General features: G+C 42.2%; 2 protein-coding genes across 4 annotated transcripts in view; one reads left to right on the forward strand and one right to left on the reverse strand.

The window, feature by feature from the left end:
• The first annotated feature begins 1193 nt into the window (after positions 1-1193).
• On the forward strand, positions 1194-7443 carry LOC146655604 (leucine-rich glioma-inactivated protein 1-like). Its single transcript, XM_085428053.1, has 8 exons — positions 1194-2027; positions 2239-2310; positions 2861-2932; positions 3062-3133; positions 3908-3979; positions 4415-4584; positions 4678-4842; positions 4974-7443. The coding sequence occupies exons 1-8, from the start codon at positions 1831-1833 to the stop codon at positions 5789-5791; spliced, it is 1638 nt and encodes a 545-aa protein (XP_085284179.1). The 5' UTR covers positions 1194-1830; the 3' UTR covers positions 5792-7443.
• A 382-nt stretch (positions 7444-7825) lies between these two features.
• mark1 (MAP/microtubule affinity-regulating kinase 1) overlaps positions 7826-19167 on the reverse strand; it is a 37513-nt gene continuing 26171 nt past the window's right edge. Inside the window, exons 9-18 of one of the 3 annotated variants that reach the window (XM_085428050.1) lie at positions 18123-18242; positions 15999-16098; positions 15797-15909; positions 15507-15711; positions 14656-14837; positions 14418-14509; positions 13300-13440; positions 11603-11854; positions 9368-9412; positions 7826-9264 (exon numbers count right to left, since the gene is read on the reverse strand). In XM_085428050.1, coding sequence (XP_085284176.1) covers positions 8919-9264; positions 9368-9412; positions 11603-11854; positions 13300-13440; positions 14418-14509; positions 14656-14837; positions 15507-15711; positions 15797-15909; positions 15999-16098; positions 18123-18242 — 1596 coding nt within the window. In that variant the 3' untranslated portion in view covers positions 7826-8918. The other 2 variants (XM_085428051.1, XM_085428052.1) reach the window with 2 other exon arrangements.

A 19167-nucleotide genomic window follows, 5' to 3' on the forward strand; every position in this document is an offset into this window, starting at 1 on the left:
TGTTCCAGCCCTTCATACCAGTGCACAAAAAAACAGCATCTCCCATCAGGATGATGTCACACTGCTATAACTGTTATGGCATGGCTCAAATAACACAACAAAAGCCACCCCAGCTTCCAAACTCCTCAGATCTCAATGCAAGAGCATCTGGGGGATGTGCCAGAACAGGGCTGATCCACTGAGACTCCACCCCTAAATCACACAACACCCACAGAGGTCCTGTGTCAACGCCCTGACTTAGGAGAGGGGCTATTTGGGTGAAAAAGGGGAAATCTACAAAATATTACACAGTAGTCTAATGTAGTCAGTGATCAGTGTTTATTACAGGAAACTCCAAATACATATTAAAAAGTGAGAAACACTTGACTGACTGTGGTCATATTGTTACTGGAAAGTCTGTGTCCTACTCTGGTGATGAATGGTGACATTTATGAAGCACAGACACTACACAACATCTTGCAGCACACACAATAATATCCACTGTTCTCTCCCTGGTCCAGCAGCTGCTGATACTTCTTAGAAGCAGCCTAATAGCTTCATTCTTCCCAGCTTCATTTTTCAAACCTCCCAGAGGAGGATCACGCTCCTCTAATTCTCTTGCATTAGTAATATCACTGTAAACATGCGCAGGATATCAAGTATTGTAATCATGTGAGTATTTGTGCACTTTTCAAAAGGCCTGTGCATATTTGTACCAAGATGGGTCAGAAGCATGCAGGCCTGACAGCCACAGTGAGTAAACATATTAATCAGAAGTAAGAAATGAGATGATGACAGCCTTATAGGGCTCCAAGAGCACCCTCCTGAACAAGCAAGTGTCTGGCATAGAAGATTAAGAAAAAACTGCAATAAAACTGTGAAGGTGGTGGCTTGCAGCAGTATTAAAGCATGAAAAGAGACGAGTGTATTTTAGAGACCGTTTAACCTGCCCTTTGTTTAAGAGGATGAGGGGGATGGTACTGAGGCAGAACAGATGTCAGAGTGACAGGAGGGTTTCCCCACACCCCTCCACCACAGGTCAGAAATACTTTGCATCCTCCAGTCGTCATGGAAACCGAGTGCAAACCAGGAAATATACCCACAACATTTTACAAATATGGGAATATTTAAGAAAGCACAAAGTTTCGGTGACTTTATCGGCACCAAAGAACCCGTGATTTGTAACGGCAGCGTTTTGACAGTCAACATCTGGTTTTGAGCCAAATGTTGCAGCTACATTTCCATAATCACAATTAATTGTCAGCGGGTTTCCCATCCGCTTCCCGCATAGAACGCTCGTGTGCGTCTGCGCCACAGACGACAGTCCGCTGGCTCATGTCAGAGCTTCTTCTTCTCCCGCTGATTCACGAAAAAAATTGCACAATTCCGTTGCCCATTGGGCGGAATCCTCCAAGACCCTGACACGAAGAGAGTGGCGTTTGCTGAAATCATAGGCGTGGTTTTGGATGAAGATGCTCCGTCTGCTCCCGTTGGGATCCCCACCTGCCCTCACACCGCGTTTGTCACCGAGCCAGCTGGAATATTCCTGAGCTTCAAGACTCCACAGCAAGCGTCACATTATATATTTATTATTATTGCTTTTGTCTCGGAGGGTTTAGATTTCTTTTCGTCTGGAGGTTCGGTGTAATTACGGCGCTGTGGGCGCACGGGTCGCCCGGTTTTATCACCTCCAGAGCGGCGGTGGCGCACGGAGATAAACAAGAGCGGACATTCGCGTGGCCTCCAGGCAGAAGCGGCTGCAGCAGCGGTGGGAGAGGAACCACAGCGGAGACCCTGGTTCATGTGTAGGGCTGTTCGACGCGCAAGTTGTGCCCGCTGCGGATCTCAAGGATGGAACATACACACAAGATACCCAGCAGATCGCTCTGGCTCGGCTTACTTGTGGTGGCGTCAGTTATACTTCTAGTGGACAGCAGGAGACCCAAGCCGCCTCGCTGTCCCTTAGTGTGTACATGTTCCAAAGATAACGCGCTGTGCGAAAGCGCAGGACTCATCCCTCGCAGCTTTCCCCGAGAAATCACATCTTTGTAAGTTCTATTTAATATCGTTTTGAAATAAAAACCCACTGCAGCGATGAACGCAACATGCTTAGCTCTACCTGCTGGTTAAGACGTGGATTTTTCCGCCAATGCTGCATAATAATTGCATATCCAAGGAACAGACTGCAATAAGTGATCGTCAGTCTGTGCTGTAAGCCTAAACAGTATGCGTGTGTGTGTCGTGTTTTCCCCCCCACAGATCATTTGTCAAGTCTGAATTCACTGAAATTCCGAAAGAGAGCTTCATCCTCACGCCCGCTCTGCATCTCCTGTGAGAAATCTCTTAGGAGTTTTTACTTTTTTCTTGCTTTTCTTGCACTCTGTGAGCTGATCAACGCCATGTTTAATGTTCAAGACATTTCCCCCTTCAATGATGCTACACATTATGATAGAACGGGTGTTGCTGTGGCTATTGATTAGGTTGGAGAAGCCTTAAACCCAAAAAATCATTTGCTGAAAACGTGGTTTTCCTGCATCCCTTTTCATGGCATGGTGATTTTAAATCTCTCTGCTAGGCTTTCTTCCAAGCCTTGCATTAAAATGTCTCTGTGTATAATAATGTGAATCCAGTAATTTACGGGTAATTCCTTCTTTTGATGAGGGAATTCATTTCCTCATTGGGTGGAGTACTGACAGAGACACTGTGTGTCTAAAAACAGACATGCAGGCCTGCAGGAATCCTCAGAGAGCACAGATCCGTGTCTTAAAAGTATGTGGTTTACAGTTAGCAACAATGGTTTTCTATTAGGCAAGATGTATTTTTATTATCCACTCGCTGACCCTGAATAGTAAAAATATTAACTTGAGATTTCTCCATGCAGCCTCTTCACAGCCAACAACCTGGAATCTATAAATGAGGATGCATTCATTGGTCTTCCTCACCTAGAATATCTGTGAGTAGTTGGTACAAAATTATCCTTCAAGTTGGTTTTTTGTTTTTTTGTTTTTGATTTTGTGATTGTTTTGTTGCATTTGCCTGACATTATCTCCCGTCTCCTGCATTTTATCCAACAACTTTTCAGATTCATTGAAAACAACCAAATCAATTCGATATCAGCACATGCTTTTCGTGGACTGAAAACCTTAGTACACCTGTAAGTACTTTTTCTTTTTTTTACTAGAGGTATTAAAGAAGCAAACACTACAGTTGCACGGGGATTTAATTTTGTGACCTATTTAATTTAAAAATCTAATCACTGGTGACCTGCTTTAAGAGGGAGAACAAGAGAAGCTTTCTCTCATTTGCATCAGACATTGTAATCTATGTGCAGGTGCAGACAAGCACTGTTCCAGTAAAACGCTGACAGTTTTTATTGCGCAACTTGTATTGCCACATAGACACTTCTCCCAACATTGTGCAGCTGTTATGAATATGATTACGAAGCAAATCCCGCCACCGTCAATGTCCACTGTAAATGAAAGTATAATATTCTTTCATTACAGATTTGTGAAAGTACATTATAAGTTAAAAACGCTCTGAGATTTTCTTTTATTGATGCAATAATATTTAAGATAAGGCTCTAAAGAAACTTATAAAATACTACCCAAGTCTTCTCAACAGGAAAAAGCCTTTTTTCCACCGTCTTCATTGTAGCAGAGAAAGCCATAAAATGGCTGAGGAGGCAGTGCTAAAAATAGCTTAATGTTTCCTCAAACCCACAATAAGCAATGTTCCTGCTGTACTCTCCAGGGTGGCAATATGTGCCCCAAGCTTCTTAACAGATATCTGTGTACATACAGAAATACTGCATAAACAGATTATTATTTAATAGTTTGAGATGGTGTGGCTATGGGGGGGGGGGATGCATGCACATATAATCAATGTGGAAACCAGAAACTAAGCACAATTTTTTTTAATCTATTTTCAGGAGTCTGGCCTACAATAATCTTGAGACGCTGCCCAAAGATTTGTTCAAGGGTCTCGAGGCCTTGACAAAAGTGTAAGTATGAATTTTACCTTTGCCTAACAAAGAGATTCATTGCGTTTCAATTTACATGCGTGCCACTGAGATAAATGAGTTTTCTGTGCAGCCTTCTATATATAGAACACTGTATCATTATTCCACTTCAGCCGAGGCTCGAAAAATGTGTGGGCAGCTGGTGCTTTTAACACTATTAAAATTGCATGCAGCAGTGAGGAAAGAGATAAGTTTGCAATCTATCACCCACTGAAGATGTCCGGTTCTCCTTTATAGTCCCCCTTGATGATAATGAGGGCAAAGATTGAAGCTGTGAGGGCCACAGAGCAAAGCTAACAGTAGTCACACTTCAGTAACTCCAGCTTTTGGGAATTAAATGCATTCATAAAGCAGAGGCCTTTCTGAATGCATTTAATACAGCATGCGGAGTTTAGTTTGGTGGTGTTTTCCCTTTAGAGACTTGAGGGGGAACCAGTTCACCTGTGACTGCAAGCTCAAATGGCTGGTGGAGTGGATATACAGCACCAATGCCACCGTGGATCAGATTTACTGTAAAGGCCCGGCCTCGCAGCTCGACAAAAAGATCAACAACCTCCTGCCACAGTCATTCGACTGCATCACCACAGGTGGAGTACAATAAATACAGTTGTTTTCTCTCAAAGTTTCACTGGATTAAAAAAAAAGTTATTTCAAGTGGGTGTTTTTTGTTTCACTTGCAGAGTTTGAATCCTACCAGTCCATGGATTTTAACTCCATATCAGTGGAAGCATTTTCTTTTGGGAATGACCAGTACGTTGTGTTCGCTCAGCCCTTCAGTGGGAAGTGCAGCTTTCTAGAGTGGGATCACGTTGAGATGGTCTTCAGAAACTTTGATTTTATTGAGAGTAAGTGAAAGACGCATTTTTTTGGGAAAGGGCTGTGCAAGTTTGAAAGGAGGGGTGATTCAAACCTCTCAATGGCGATAATTATTGGAGGTGAAGATATTTACTTTTTATCCTGTCTTCTGCTTCACCAGGTACATCCACGGTGGTCTGCAAACCCCTGGTCATTGACAACCAGCTTTTTATCATTGTGGCTCAGCTGTTTGGTGGCTCGCACATCTACAAGCGTGACACGTCCGCTAACAAATTCATCAAGCTCCAAGGCATCGACATCCTGCGAATCCGCAAACCAAACGACGTTGAGACGTTCCGCATCGATGGCGAATTCTTCTTCGTCATAGCGGACAGCTCCAAGGCCGGGTCCACCACCATTTACAAGTGGAACGGCAATGGCTTCTACTGGCATCAGTCCCTCCACCAGTGGTATCGGGACACCGATGTGGAGTACATGGAGATCTCCTCCAAGCCTCACCTGATCCTGTCCAGCAGCTCCCAGAGGCCCGTCATCTACCAGTGGAACAAAGGCACCAAGATGTTTGACAGGCGCACCGACATCCCAGAGATGGAGGATGTTTACGCTGTGAAACATTTCCAGGTCAAAAACGACCTGTATATCTGCCTGACACGCTTCATTGGTGACTCCAAAGTGATGCGCTGGGACGGGGCCCTCTTTAGGGAATTGCAGACCATGCCTTCTCGTGGCTCCATGGTATTCCAGCCCTTCGCTGTGGGAAACTGGCAATACGCCATCCTTGGCAGCGATTACTCTTTCACCCAGGTTTACCGCTGGGATGCCAAGAAGGGCGAATTTGTTCGATTTCAGGAGCTGAACATACAGGCACCGAGGGCCTTCTCTCCAGTTTCCATAGACAACCGTCAATTCCTGCTGGCCTCCAGTTTCAAAGGGAAAACTCAGATCTATGAGCACCGGATCATCGATCTGAGCAACTGAGCTAATTTTTCTTCTGTTGCAGATTGGTTGGTGGGTGAATTTTGTGATTTTTTTTTGTCTAGACAGCAGGCTGTTGCAGCAGATGCAGTGCTGAACAACTCAGAAAGCGTTGATCCTAACTTGAGAACAGCAGCCATTACTCCTACTGATTTTCAAACTCTTCTAGTTAAATTAGTGCACAGTAGATTAAAGGATAAATGTATGCATCTCAACCAAGCATATGACCGAGATGCATTTTGAGTCCAGTGCATGCACCTCAAGTTAGGATTAGATCGCATATGTTGTCAAGTCATTAATGCATGACCAGGGCCTTACACGGGCCGTCCCATCCCAATAAATGCAGATCTATGTTCACTAATACATCTAACACTGGCCAGTAACTTTTTAATTTTTAATGTGTGTTCAGCCTTTTGTGTCACTCAATGTTTATACATTTCTAATGTCATATATTTATCTACAGAAACAAATGAAATTGTACTTTTTAACCTATTAACATGTTTAACTGAAGAAATCTGCCAAAATGAAATGTTTACATTTTTCCTGTCTTTCCATTTGTAAATGAAGCTTTTAAGAGTTTTTAAGAGTTTACCAACGACCGCGACAGATTATTATTAGATAATTGTTGGAGAATGATTTGAAATGATGCCTTTGATTTGGAAAATATCAAAGGTTAGAGTCTACTTGTATATCCTTGCAGCTTATGCTTTTATTGTAATAGTTTGCATAATGTTTAAAGTATTGAAAATACAGCTGTTCACAACTGGGAACTATTGAAGGTATTTTCAACCATTTTTGGGCACTGAAATGAAGGAGGACATTTGTCATAATGCTTTACCTTTGACTAATGTGACTGACTGTGTCATAATTAGGATTGATATCATGCAATTTAGAGTCAATAAAGCTTAACATTTCATCGGAGTTCCCTGCTAGTGCTGTGTAGCATGATATGTCTTCAGTGTGACATACTTAAAGCCAAAAACACAACAGCATATCTAAAGTACTGTGCAAAAGTCTTGAGCCAATCCTCATTTCTTTATATTTTGATAGGAAAGGGCAATTTATTCAAACATACATGGAACTGATTATACATCAAAAGTGGTTCAGATTTTCAGTCCAGTTCTTCTGTAATTTGGCACACTTCACCCTTCCCTAAGAATGGCTTTCTCACAGCCATCCTTCCACTGAGACCTCTGATCAAGCTTCAGTTAAGAGCAAATGGATCAACTGAAGGGCCATTTGAATCTCTTTGGTCCTGTGTCGGGTCTTTGCTGGATTTCTTTTTCTGTTGCTTAATGACATCACACTCAGATACTGTTAATTGGTTAAAAAAAATGTATGCCTTCCATTTCTTTTGTCCTCCACATGTCTTAGAATTTTTCAAGGCCTTTTGAAAGTCATTTTTCAAGCAATAACTGTTTGGGAAACATCTTATTTGTACACAAATACTATTTTATGCCTGTCAAACTGTGATCTTTGACATCGTTCATAGGCTCTGTGGTTTCAGTGTCCAAATAAGCATGGCGAGGGACCTTCAGAAAGCCAGGAGAACTACTGCTCAAGACAACTTAAAAAAAATTTGAAGAACATCTGGCTCCTTGGATGTAAAGAAATCAGTGGTGACTCGAGACTGTTGCACAGCACTGTACTTCCTTAAGCTAAATGAGGCAAACTGTCCTGAACCCTGGGTGTGTAATTATGTCAGATATGAAAAAAATAGGAGTAAAATAAATACAAACAAATAAAATCCTTTTTATTTTCTCCAACAAAGTGCACGCCTCAAATCTACAAAGCAGCACATTACAATGTAATGGAATAAATACAATAAAATCCGCTGAAATTTAAAAAAAAAAAAAAAAATGAAAGAAAGAAAGAAAGAAAATTAACACACAAGCAAGGAGATACACAAGTACCTGCACAATCACACTGGTGGCAGGACTAAATCAGGCTCTTTAGAAAGGCTCCATCAAAGAAAAAATAAAATGCCTCGTCGTGGCGATCAACACGTCATGTATCATCCTGTCAGGCGCTTTCTAAAGTAAACCAATTTAAACCCTGCTGTTTTTTTTTCTTCGCAATTGAGGACTACCAAACTAACATCAAAGAAATACAGGTGCATACTCTCATGTTCATACACATCACCCTGGAAAAGTTGTGCAATTGCAGCAGGACCCCCAAATCACCAACCTACTGCCGAGAGAAAATAAAGTGAACACAATTTCAGTTTTAACTGAACTTACTACTCAAGTCTATGTGGTGCAACTTAGTGTTTTTTTCCATAGGCAAAAAAATATAACATAAAAGGCAAGGGAACAAATCCCTCAATTTTCCACAAAATAATTTAGTGCTTTTTAAATAAAATTGAAAACACTATTTCCATATGGTGGCTCTTAAAAAAAAAGAAAAAAAAGAGAAGAGAAAAAAAAACAGAGTGAAAGATTAATGCTCCAAGAGACATCAATTATATTAGGAAAGAACTCAAATCCCATGAAAAAAAAAGACAGTATTAACAATAAAAGTCTGTACAGAACGCTAAATTAATATACAGTACAATACAGTACCTGCAGATGTTATGCATACAGTACAATTCTCTTTTTACATATGGGCTCCAGCCTGATCTATATACTGACTTAACACAGGTGGAAAAGCGGCTAGTTTAGCATACGGTAGGTTTAATGGTTATTCAGCGAGGAGAGTAGATCTTGTAGTAGGCGTTTAGAAAAAGAAGACTGAAAACATTATTGCAGGATGGTCATCTTCAGTTGCATACTGCATGTGTTACATAAATGCGTCTTCTGACGTGGAGCAGCGGGCCGATGAGAGCGAGAAAGAGAGAGACAGAGGGCCGGACGGAAGGAGAAAAAAAAAAGCTGGGTTAGCTGTTTGTTTTTTTTAATGTTTTCTTTTTTGCTATCTCTCCGTCACAGACGTTAAACTTTGCAATATCTCTCTGATCCACTACCCTGTACAGTACATTCGTGGCCAGTATTGCACGTTTACCAGCCGAGTCCACCCTGATACTGCATGGCGAGGACCGTCAGTGCTGAATTTTGTCCTGCGAGTCGACACTAATCCAGTGATGAGATGAGACTGCGACCAGAGAAAAGACTGACTGGGGCTCCATCTGCTGTCACAGTTTGAGCTCGTTGGCAATTTTGCAGGCGATGTTCTTAAAGGCGATGGACGTGCCCGATATCCTCTTGAAGCGCACGCCGTTGAGCGAAAGGCGGGGCAGCTTGCACACCTCCATCTCCCACTGGACCAGATTGTCCTGGCGAGCGTCGCCGTGGACACAGAAAAGCAGGAAGCGCTCGCGCTGCTCGTAGTCGCAGCTGTTGGCGTCCAGGACTTTTCTGATCTCCCTCATCATCTCCGAGGGCTCCATGGAGGAGGTGGTCTTCATGCTCCAGGTGAAACGCAGGGAGCGAGGCTTTGAATCCCGACTGCCGTCCTCCTTAGTGTCACCAGACGCACTCCTGAGCAAGAAACCATCAGGGAGAGAGTGAGAGCGGGGACAGGGGAAGTAGGCAGAGGTGGGTTTCACGTTCTCTGTGAACTTGACATCTCACAAATTCTTACCTTGGTGTTTCTGTCCTGGCACTGGCCTCTCCCTCACTAGGTACCCTGAAATAAACCAGGAACAGACTCGTTATTCCCTTGGGATCATATCAACACATGCAGCCCCGCCCCGACTCACTACTAAACACCACCCCCATCATGACTGGACACAGAGGGGGTGTCAGGCATCATGCCAGGAAAGAATCCACACTCCTGGGTATCAGGGTTCAGCACACAATGAGGTGACTGTGACGGTCTTTGTTTTGAGGGTCATTCTATTATAGCTCACATTAACCAAATGCATCATCCCATCTACAATACGCTACCTTTCCTTAATCCCCACTGATCTGCAAAGAGCGGAAAAGCGTTTCTAGACAGTCCACTCGGCCTCTGGATTTTTGCCTGGTCTTTTCTGTTAAGCTCAGCCAAAGGATGGGGGAGAATAAGGAGAGGAAAGCTAGCAACTTGAGAAGCAGATATCTGGTGGCTTAGTACAGAAGAAGCTGGTGAGCCGTGAGGTTTGTTTAAGAGGCAGTGGACACAAGGGAGGGAAATACTGCATAACAAAGGGTGTCAGTAGGCAAGGACGTGGTGTAGTGGGCAAGTACGCAAGGGGTTAAGGAAACACGGGCCAAGGTCATAGTGGGCACAAAGAGGTTTGGTTTATTTCGGACGGGGGTGACAAGTGCAGCAAGCGTTATGTTCTCCTACCTCTGGGTCGACCTGAAAGACAGAGCTCTAGGCGGGGAGAAAAGGAGAGAAAGCTGTGAGCCTCCACCAGATGGACCAGCGTGAAGGTGCTAACTGCTGTATGGATGACGAGGGGTGGCAGTGTGGATGTGTGATATTCACAGAGGACTGGGGAAACTATGCAGCATTTATAGTAAACAGGCAGAGAGCGTGACGCTTCCTTCATTTTTATACCTGGAAAGTTCGCATAAAGGAATCCGAACAAACGTCGCAACTCCTTTAATCACTTCAGTAACTTTTACACAGAGACACACAGTATGTCCAGGGATGATTTTTGTTGTGTATCGAGATTTGAATGCATCTAATAATTTGTCCAATGACTGATACCTGCAACATAATTCACCTCACCTCAGCTGTACTTTTTATTTTGTTAAACTTACACAGTGACCATGATAAAGCTAACACCTGGTATTGTTAATGTGAGCCTGTTAGCATGTTTTTACCAAGTATAGCCTTACAGAGCTGCTAGCATGGAAGGAAACTCAAGTCCTTTTCTGAACTGCCTTGTAATCTATTTAAAAAATAACTGTATATTAATTTGGTGTCAGACTAGAAAGAAAAGTGACTTTCTGATTTAGATAATTAATGTACAGTACTGTGCAAAAATCTTGAGTTACTGTTCATTTCTTTAGAATTTGTTTTCAAGGAGCGTTTTGGTATAAATTGCCATCAATAAGTATAAAGGATGGCAGGAGAGAGTGTCTACAGTCTTCTGTAAAACATGCTGGAGTCTCCTGTTGTGGTTTAGGGCTGCATTTCAGCCAGTGGGGTTTGGGATCCTGTCAAAAATAGAATAATTTGCATGCAACAGCATCTGAAAAATGTCTGGTTGGCAGGGACTTCATTTTTCAGTGGTACAATGATCCCAAACACACAGCTAAAGAATACTACTTGAATAGAAAACAAAACACAGATTCAGTCGTGGATTTGCCACCTCAGAGCATCAAACCAAACATTATTTCTACATGGCAGGAAAAAAAAAGCAGCTAACACCCAAAGAAGAGCTCTGAATGTCCTTTAGGAAGCCTGGAGAAATATTCCTCAAGACTACTTAAAGAAATTACAAGACAGAGGTTGTGTTGAAAAAATAAAAGTGGTCAAACCAGATGTTATTTCCATGTATGTTTGCACATTTAAGTAAATCACTGCACTTGTCTTCCATTATCCAAGCAAAATAAGAAGAAACGAGCGGTGGCTCATGACTTTTGCACAGTACTGTAAGTTTGAACAAAACAAAGCAGGAAGAACGACTTCCTGATCTGGAAATGGGACTACACCAGGAGCACATGAATGTTTCTCCCTGTAGAACCTGCATTTCCCTTCAATAATAAAAGCACCTTAGCACAAAGGAAGTATAAATTAGTAAAGTATGGCTTTACATCCTGCAGTTTTGAAAGCGTTGAGCTGTTCTCAGTCAAATATTTGTTTAACATGTAGCTCTGAGTTTGAGACCACGGTGGTACAATAACTGCTGGGTGCAACGACTCTAAGGTACAAAGCACTGACCTGCGGACAAACTTGGAGGTGATCTTGCTAATGATCCCTGTAGAGGTGCCCCTGCGTTGTTGAGCGAGAGCCCCCGTATCATGAGACAATGTGGGTGAAGCTGGAGGTCCGTTGTAGGTGGCGCTGCGGCGGTCTCTGAGCTGGGCTCCGTGAAAAGTGCTGCGACTGGTGGTACCACGGGGGAAACGGTTCTTCTCTGGGGTGCTAATACTGTGTGCAGACGGAGAGGTGGAGGGGCCGCGTGGAGACGAGCTGCAGAATAAGAAAAACGCGTTGGAGGAGATGAACATCTGGCACATTTCTGTTTGTATTTTAGAATGAAGTTATGGTATTTCTCGATGAAAAGTACATTTTTAACGCCACTGCTGAATCTGAATGACTGTGTGAGCGTGCAGGGTAAAACAGCAGTTTGTGACCATCAGACTGCTTTTAAAGACACAGACCGTACATTTAATTGTTCCATTTGCTGAGTGAAATCAAAGCAATGAATATAAAAAAAAAAATTAACTAAGGTGCAATCACATGATCTGTTCCAACAGATGTTTGTAATTTGTTTCTGAAGTGATGACCCAAGGACATTTGCTCAACATTGTGATTCTCATTGTTAAATGTTGAGGAGCACCTGCATGATGATCTGTGAAAATAAACATAATGATTATTTTTGTTTCATGATTATTTTTGAGCCACAGCTATCAAGGCATATACCAATTCTTACCATTGTTTGGACATACGTACAGCTATTGATTATTATTTCAGTAATCAAGTACTCTATCAGTTATTCCATTGATTAGAAATTGCAACGTTTTGCATGTGTTTAAGAAAAAATAATCATTTATGTGCCATATTAAATACAATTTTTAAAAGAACATTATGTCAAATGCGAGTCAAAAAAAAAAAAAGGGCGGGGGGGGGGGGGGGGGTGATATTACCAAATCTCCTGAATGAGGTAGATCTGGTGTGTGTTCACGATGTCCACGTGTATCTGTGAGTGTTATATTCTATATTAAGTAACCCAGAAAATTATGTTCCTAAAGCCTTAAACTAAATATGGTCTTTGCCCCCTTCAGAGTCACAGGTATCACTCCAATGAAAAGTAGGACAACTGCTGTCATCCTACAGCAAGCTGGCTAAGTTAAACATCGCGCCAGACTTTAAAAGTTCATCTGTTCATCTCACTTTCTACACACGTGCTTTTATTTTAACCTCTGTAGAATTCATGCTGTGTAAAAGAAACGGTGGTGGATGGGAGCAAAGTTCTCTTTTCTTCACAATGGCGCTTGATGAACACATAGTTTGGTTAACGAGTGCTATCAGCTTCTTCCCAGTAAAGGTTTTAAAGTTGATTATAAGAACGAGCGGGTTTTGGATGCTAGAAAAACGTTTTATTTCACTCCACCTGAGCTCACCATAACACGATAACAGCTGTGTGTGCAGACTGATTCCGGCCCCACGTTAAACTGGTTAGATGGTGACGACTGAGCGCCATACAGTCATGGATTAAACAAAGCACTGAAAGTTTCTTTTAAAATTGAGTTATTTAAGTTACTTGAATCTTTGCAGCCCTACTATGGAGATTTATTTTCTTCCTTTTTAATTGTAAAGTTTGAAAATAAATCTGAGATTTTAAATCATCATGTTGACATTTAACTTAAAAAAAATACACCATTGTAATCTCCATCACCTACTCGGCTGCTCACCTGGCTTTAAGCTCTGTGTTGTCATCGATGGGGGGCAGTGTGCTCTTTGAAGGATGCCCTGATGATGACATAGACTTGGTGTGACGAGGTCGTGTGGAGCTCATTGCAGTCGACGGGGTACTCCCTGACACCTCGGTTAAACTGGAGACCGAAGCAGAGTACAGATAAAGATAAAATGTTCAATTCATATTATTTAAACAGCATATTCACAAATGTGAAACCACAAGTTTCTCATTTGTGGCTTTCATAAAAAAAATAAAATAAAATAAAATAAAAACAGGAATAGTGATGCTCATAAGCATGGAAAAACATGCATGCACGGTGTTTTCACACCTGCCCCGCTTGAAATCAAACTCTGGTTTGTTTTGCTCCTTGTCGAGGGAGGGCGGCTGGTGGCCGAGCCTTAGCCCTAGCCCATGGAGCCCAGTCAGGTGACACCCAAAGAGAAGACATTGGCGTGCCTTCTTGTAGACCAGGGGTGGGCAATTCCATGCCTCGAGGGCTGGTGTCCTGCAGGTTTTAGATCTCACCTTGGGTCAACACACCTGATAACTAGTTGGTTACCAGGCCTCTGGAGAACTTCAGGACATGTTCAGAAGCTAATTTAGCCATTTAAATCAGCTGTGTTGGTTCAAGGACACATCTAAAACCTGCAGGGACACCGGCCCTCGAGGCCTGGAGTTGCCCACCCCTGTTGTAGACCCACAGGAGGTGCTGTTCAGTGTGTGTCAGATGGATGGATAAAGAGAGAAAGAAAACCTTTAAGCTGAGCTAGCTACCAGGTGTGCACTGCAACTTTGGGCTACATGCCTTCCTGTAGCCAGGTAAGCCTTGCATTCTGGGAAGCAGCAGAGTGCACAAAATGTAGCAACTAAGCATAAAATGAACCCACTGCTTGCCAGCCCAGATCACAACTCTTCCATCCTGTTATTAGTTTTGTTGCTGTGCCCCAGGCACTTCCAACCAATAAGCAAACTCAGCGTTCTCATGTGGTTTCTAGTGATGCATTTTAGTTCACTTGTATCTTTAAGTGTATGTGAAGAAACCAACACAAAACAGAGCAAAGTACTACAGGTGTGAAAACTGATCTGTAGATTGATCTAAATGTTAGCACGTACCTGCTGTCTTTGCCATTGGGAATAGCTGAATAGCGGTCAGTGGAGGATCGCTCACACACGTATGTGTTCCTGCGAGTCATAGACCCGTTGGTCTGCTTGTGCAGAGAGACAACAAAAATTTACTTAAAATTACTGTGAATCATATAAAAAGGACAAAACGTTTTCTTGAGTATTAAACACGGCTCTGTCAAAAGTTGTTTATTCAGGAGTACGCAGTGTACAGTGCCCACTTCCTCACCCCCACAGCACTTGTGGTTTTCTTCCTCTCCTGCACCCCCAGGGGTGAGGCAGGAACGTCTCCTTTTGAAGTGCTGAGCTCTAGCCGGCGCGCTCCGTCCCACTCCTCCCTGTGGTCACTTTCCACGCTCAAAGCCTGGCCACGCTTTGTATACGATACCGCCGGCGGCACAGACGGACCCACTAGGAGAGACGCACACACAAACAAACGGGATTGGACTTACTTATGTTTAACCAAGCGCGTCGTTATTTCTACACCTCCAACATTTAAGCTTTCAGGAGAAAAAGAACAGACGAGGACAGTATCAAGCAAAGCCAATCCAAGCCAGGATTTATACATCATCGAATCTTTCAGAGGCAGCATCGAGTTATACAGATACAGAAGCCAAGGTGAGCACATATCAAGCAGAGCTGTTCCCTCCACATGCTTTGAGGTGCTGCTCCTGAGGGAGCTGCAGGAAAGCAGCAAGCCAGAAGATGGCGCCAAACACAATGGCCCCACAAGACTTAGGAGGAAGCTGCTACACAACCAGTGCAGTGTGCAGGCTGAGTCACTGATTTTGAAATTTAAGCGTTGGTTCACTGTTTAGGAAAATTAGACCACATTAAGCAAACAAGTTAGTCTGTCGAGGTTTTAAAGACTTTTTTCCCCCACCATAAATAAATCTGAGAGCACAAGGAATGGAAAGTTCCTAAATTAGTGTCAACGGTGGGAAAATGTTTCTGTTGTAAAGCTTATTGAGGTCTATTCAGCAGTGTACACTCATTCGGCCAATCATCAGTGACTGAGAGTAACTTCCCTCTACACAACACGCAGCACTCTCAGAGCCGGGAAGGATGAGGTTACTTTACTTGGCTTCTCTACGACACCACCACCACCACCACCATCATCATCATCCCCACCATGATCACTGTAGCGGCGCTGCTTCTGATTGGTCGAGATGCTGCGCGTGACCTTGGGATGGGCGGGAGAAATGCTGGAGCTGTTGTTGATGTCACTGGTCGGCCGCTGTCGCTGACCCAGGATGCTGTTAGCCAGAGGCTCGCTCCCTTCGAACTGCAACGTGAAGGCGGATGTGGTCACATGACTCACTGCAGAGGTGATGTAGGCGATCAATGAGTCGCAAGTCAAACAAACTCACCTCCGGGGCTTTTCTTCCCAGGAGCAGGTAAGTGGCCATGACTTCGTCATATTTTTGATTCTTCAGGGAATCGGTGATCTCATCTTTAGGGAAGCCCATCGTCACCATGAGCTCTGAGTGATGGAGTCAGTTAACATTAGCGGCGAGAATCCCAGAATTTTAAATGACAAAGAATGAGATCAACACAAACACAAACACACACCTATTCTAGATGAATCACTGAAGTCCGCCTCAGGCTCGATGTAAGGTTTAAGCTCCTCCTCCTCGTGACCTACATTCATCCAGTGGTCTTTCATGATTTGCTGACAAAGAAAGAAGGCAATTAAAAATCATGCATATCTTCTTTAACGGCTCGTAATTAATCAGTTATGCAACACGCAACAGGAATTTGACGAAAGTCTGACAACATGGCGATCAATTGTTATTATTACTGGAGAAATCTTTACTATTGAGCCTGGGTCTGAATGCAGGGATGATATTGACCTGTAAACAATGAGTGTCCAAACACTATTTGCAAAGGAGAAAAACTCATAATCAGTGATGGGAATAACGCCGTTACAAGTAATGGCATTACTTTTTTCAGTAAGGAGTAATCTAACTAATTACTTTCCTATCGTTACAACGCCGTTACAGTTACTAACAAGGAAATGTGGTCCGTTACTATTTTCCAACAAACAGAAGGTTGAAGCTGTGTTCAGCTTACCGCATCTTATATCAGTTGCACGGAAGTAGCTGTTTACGTAAGTAATCTGGGCGCTACAGCTTTAAGCAGCTGCGCGCGCTCCCGCGGATGATAATCACAATCACTGTCTAGGACAACACCTGGAGCTCAGGGGGCAAAACAATTGCATGAGAGCTGCTGTTTGACTGAGGAAGAATAAAGTAGTCGTGGTAAGCCAATCACATGACCACTTAAAGACAAAGCAACAAGGTGAAATATACCAGTTTATAAATTGTGTTGATAGGCTACGTAAAACCAGAGTCATGATAAAAATGACTCTGGTTTTTTCCTCAATAGCTTAGTCGCGTTTACTGCCTAAGGACAGCGCAGCAAGCACTCTCTGCTTATGAGCAAAAAAACCCCCAAAAAAACAGGGGAAGTTAGGAGTGACGGCGAGAGAGAGAGAGAGAGAGAGAGAGAGAGAGAGAGAGAGAGAGAGAGAGAGAGAGAGAGAGAGAGAGAGAGAGAGAGAGAGAGAGAGAGAGAGCAGAAAAAGAGAGAGCGAGTTTTGATATGTGAGAGATTTGTGACGTTTAGCGTGTTTGGAGTGTGTAGTTAATGTGTTGTCTTGTGTAGTTAGTGTGTAGTGTTGTGGATAGTTTTGTGTTGTGTGTCAGAACAATGAGGCGACTGCTGTCTCCAGGTAGAAACAGGAGTGATACACCTGCTGCTGTCAGGCCTGCAGGTATCAGGCTGTGATGTTTTCCTTTATAGTGGACAGAAATTATTGTTTTGGAGTGGCACAAATCATTTGTGGCATCTTATTGAATGCAGAACAGCTGATTGTTATGTAAATAGTTTGAAATGGTTATTTAAAAAAATCAAGGTAAAAGGTAAATGGATGCAAATAACTTTGTTTGCAAAACTTGTGCATAGGATTTTAAAATTGACAATTTATATTTGCATTTAAAGTTATGAAATATGATTCATTAAACATGTTTGTGGTTGTTACAGTAAAAATAACTTTTTCTACTCAGATTTTATGTTTTTTGTCTGATTTTAAATCAATTGTGTTAATACAGTATGTCAAAATGAAATTCAGACAGGTGAGGTTGTGCTGAAAAGAATGATACCAAACAAGACAAAGTAAATAGTTTTTAAAGGTAAAATGTGGAGGGAAAATGGCCAATTATACCCTGGACCCCAGAGGGTTAAACGCTTTTTTAAAGTAACGCAATAGTTACTTTTCAATTAATTAATTACTTTTAGAATATTGTAACTCAGTTACTTTTTTGAAGTAGTAATTAGTAACTATAATTAATTACTTTTTCAAAGTAACTTGCCCAACACACGCTCATAATAATGAATGCACATCGTATAAGGATTTTGCACACAAAATTAAGGATTATTTCCATTCCATTTAGTTTTTCTGTTGATGAAGGCTGTAGTGAAATCAAATTTTAAGTCCACTCTTTGAAGAATATCATTCCTCTGACAGGCTATAAAATTAAAACCATTCTTTTGTTTTCCACCAACCAACAGTGGCAGTTACCTGCTTCCATGACATTAAAACAATATCACTCCACATGGTTACGACTGTCTTTTTGACTACTTGCTGGAGAGGAAATAACTGTTAAGCTGCATCAATGCAAACACAGGTATTACCTCCAAACTGCCTCGTTTCACGGGATTGAGCACGAGCAGTTTCTTTAGCAGGTTTTCACAGTCTGTGGACATGTAGAAGGGAATACGGTACTTTCCTCGCAGGACTCTCTCTCTCAGCTCCTGCACACCAAAGTTGCAGACAGACAGGAGGAGAATTTAGCAACAGGGTTTAACAATAAAAGGAACAGCATCATTTTTCCCATGTAAGCCATTTGAAAGGAGCAGACCCCAGCGTAAACAACACAATCGCTCTATAATGTTGCTTATTTACTCATCAAGTGTGCACTCAGTAGCTATTTAGAGTCAAGTGGTGAATGCCAGTCAAATATTTATTCTCCTATGGCTCCGTTTTGGCTGGCTGTGTTCACATGCTGTACTTGTGGCTGTAAAGATATTGATCAATGCGCCTATAACACTGCAGGTCATTCAGCCCTGCTGTGAACATTAGTGAATCTGACTAAATTTAGTCCAAACTGTTGCTTTATTAAAGGAACATGAATTCATGCGCATGTCTCATTACACACAATACACAGTAAATTCCACCTTTAATTTTTTATGGTTGAAGTAACCACCTCGTGTGAACATCATAAGTCTGTCAGAATGGCTCAGATTTTTTTTTTGGCCCAACTTCATTTACGGTAATCAGGCTTTTGGAGTTCAAGCTATTTCATACTCAAACAGAAGTATTCAAACTGATGAATAAAAGATCTAATTACTAACACTGTTACGGTTCAGCTATAATTATTTGGACAATAAATATTTTTTAATAAAATGCGCTGAAGTTCAGAGGAAAAGATTTGCATTTGTAGTTTTACTGTTGGTTTCTGTTTTTTCTTCTTTCTATACGACTTGTCTCTCAAAAAGCTTTTCCTCACTCTCAACTGTTATGTGGACAATTAATAAAGGAATTTGTAACTCAACTCAAGAGCAACACCACAGTTGTACTAACCATGATGAAACCTGGTAGAAAAATAACTCCTCCCTTTATGTACACTGTATCAGTGTTTTCTATTGTCTGAATGCACACAACTGAGAATATCTGCAA

This window comes from Rhamphochromis longiceps, linkage group LG13 (genome assembly GCF_057381845.1).
Source record: "Rhamphochromis longiceps isolate RC_006_pf linkage group LG13, R_longiceps_female_GT1.1, whole genome shotgun sequence".
Classification (NCBI taxonomy): Eukaryota; Metazoa; Chordata; class Actinopteri; order Cichliformes; family Cichlidae; genus Rhamphochromis; species Rhamphochromis longiceps.

Bases quoted from the DNA above. Each gene is read 5' to 3' on its own strand.
- LOC146655604 (XM_085428053.1), top strand. From the start codon at position 1,831: ATGGAACATACACACAAGATACCCAGCAGATCGCTCTGGCTCGGCTTA. The intron at 2,933-3,061 runs GTGAGTAGTTGG...ACAACTTTTCAG, and splicing joins CTTCCTCACCTAGAATATCT to ATTCATTGAAAACAACCAAA. The intron at 4,843-4,973 runs GTAAGTGAAAGA...CTGCTTCACCAG, and splicing joins AAACTTTGATTTTATTGAGA to GTACATCCACGGTGGTCTGC.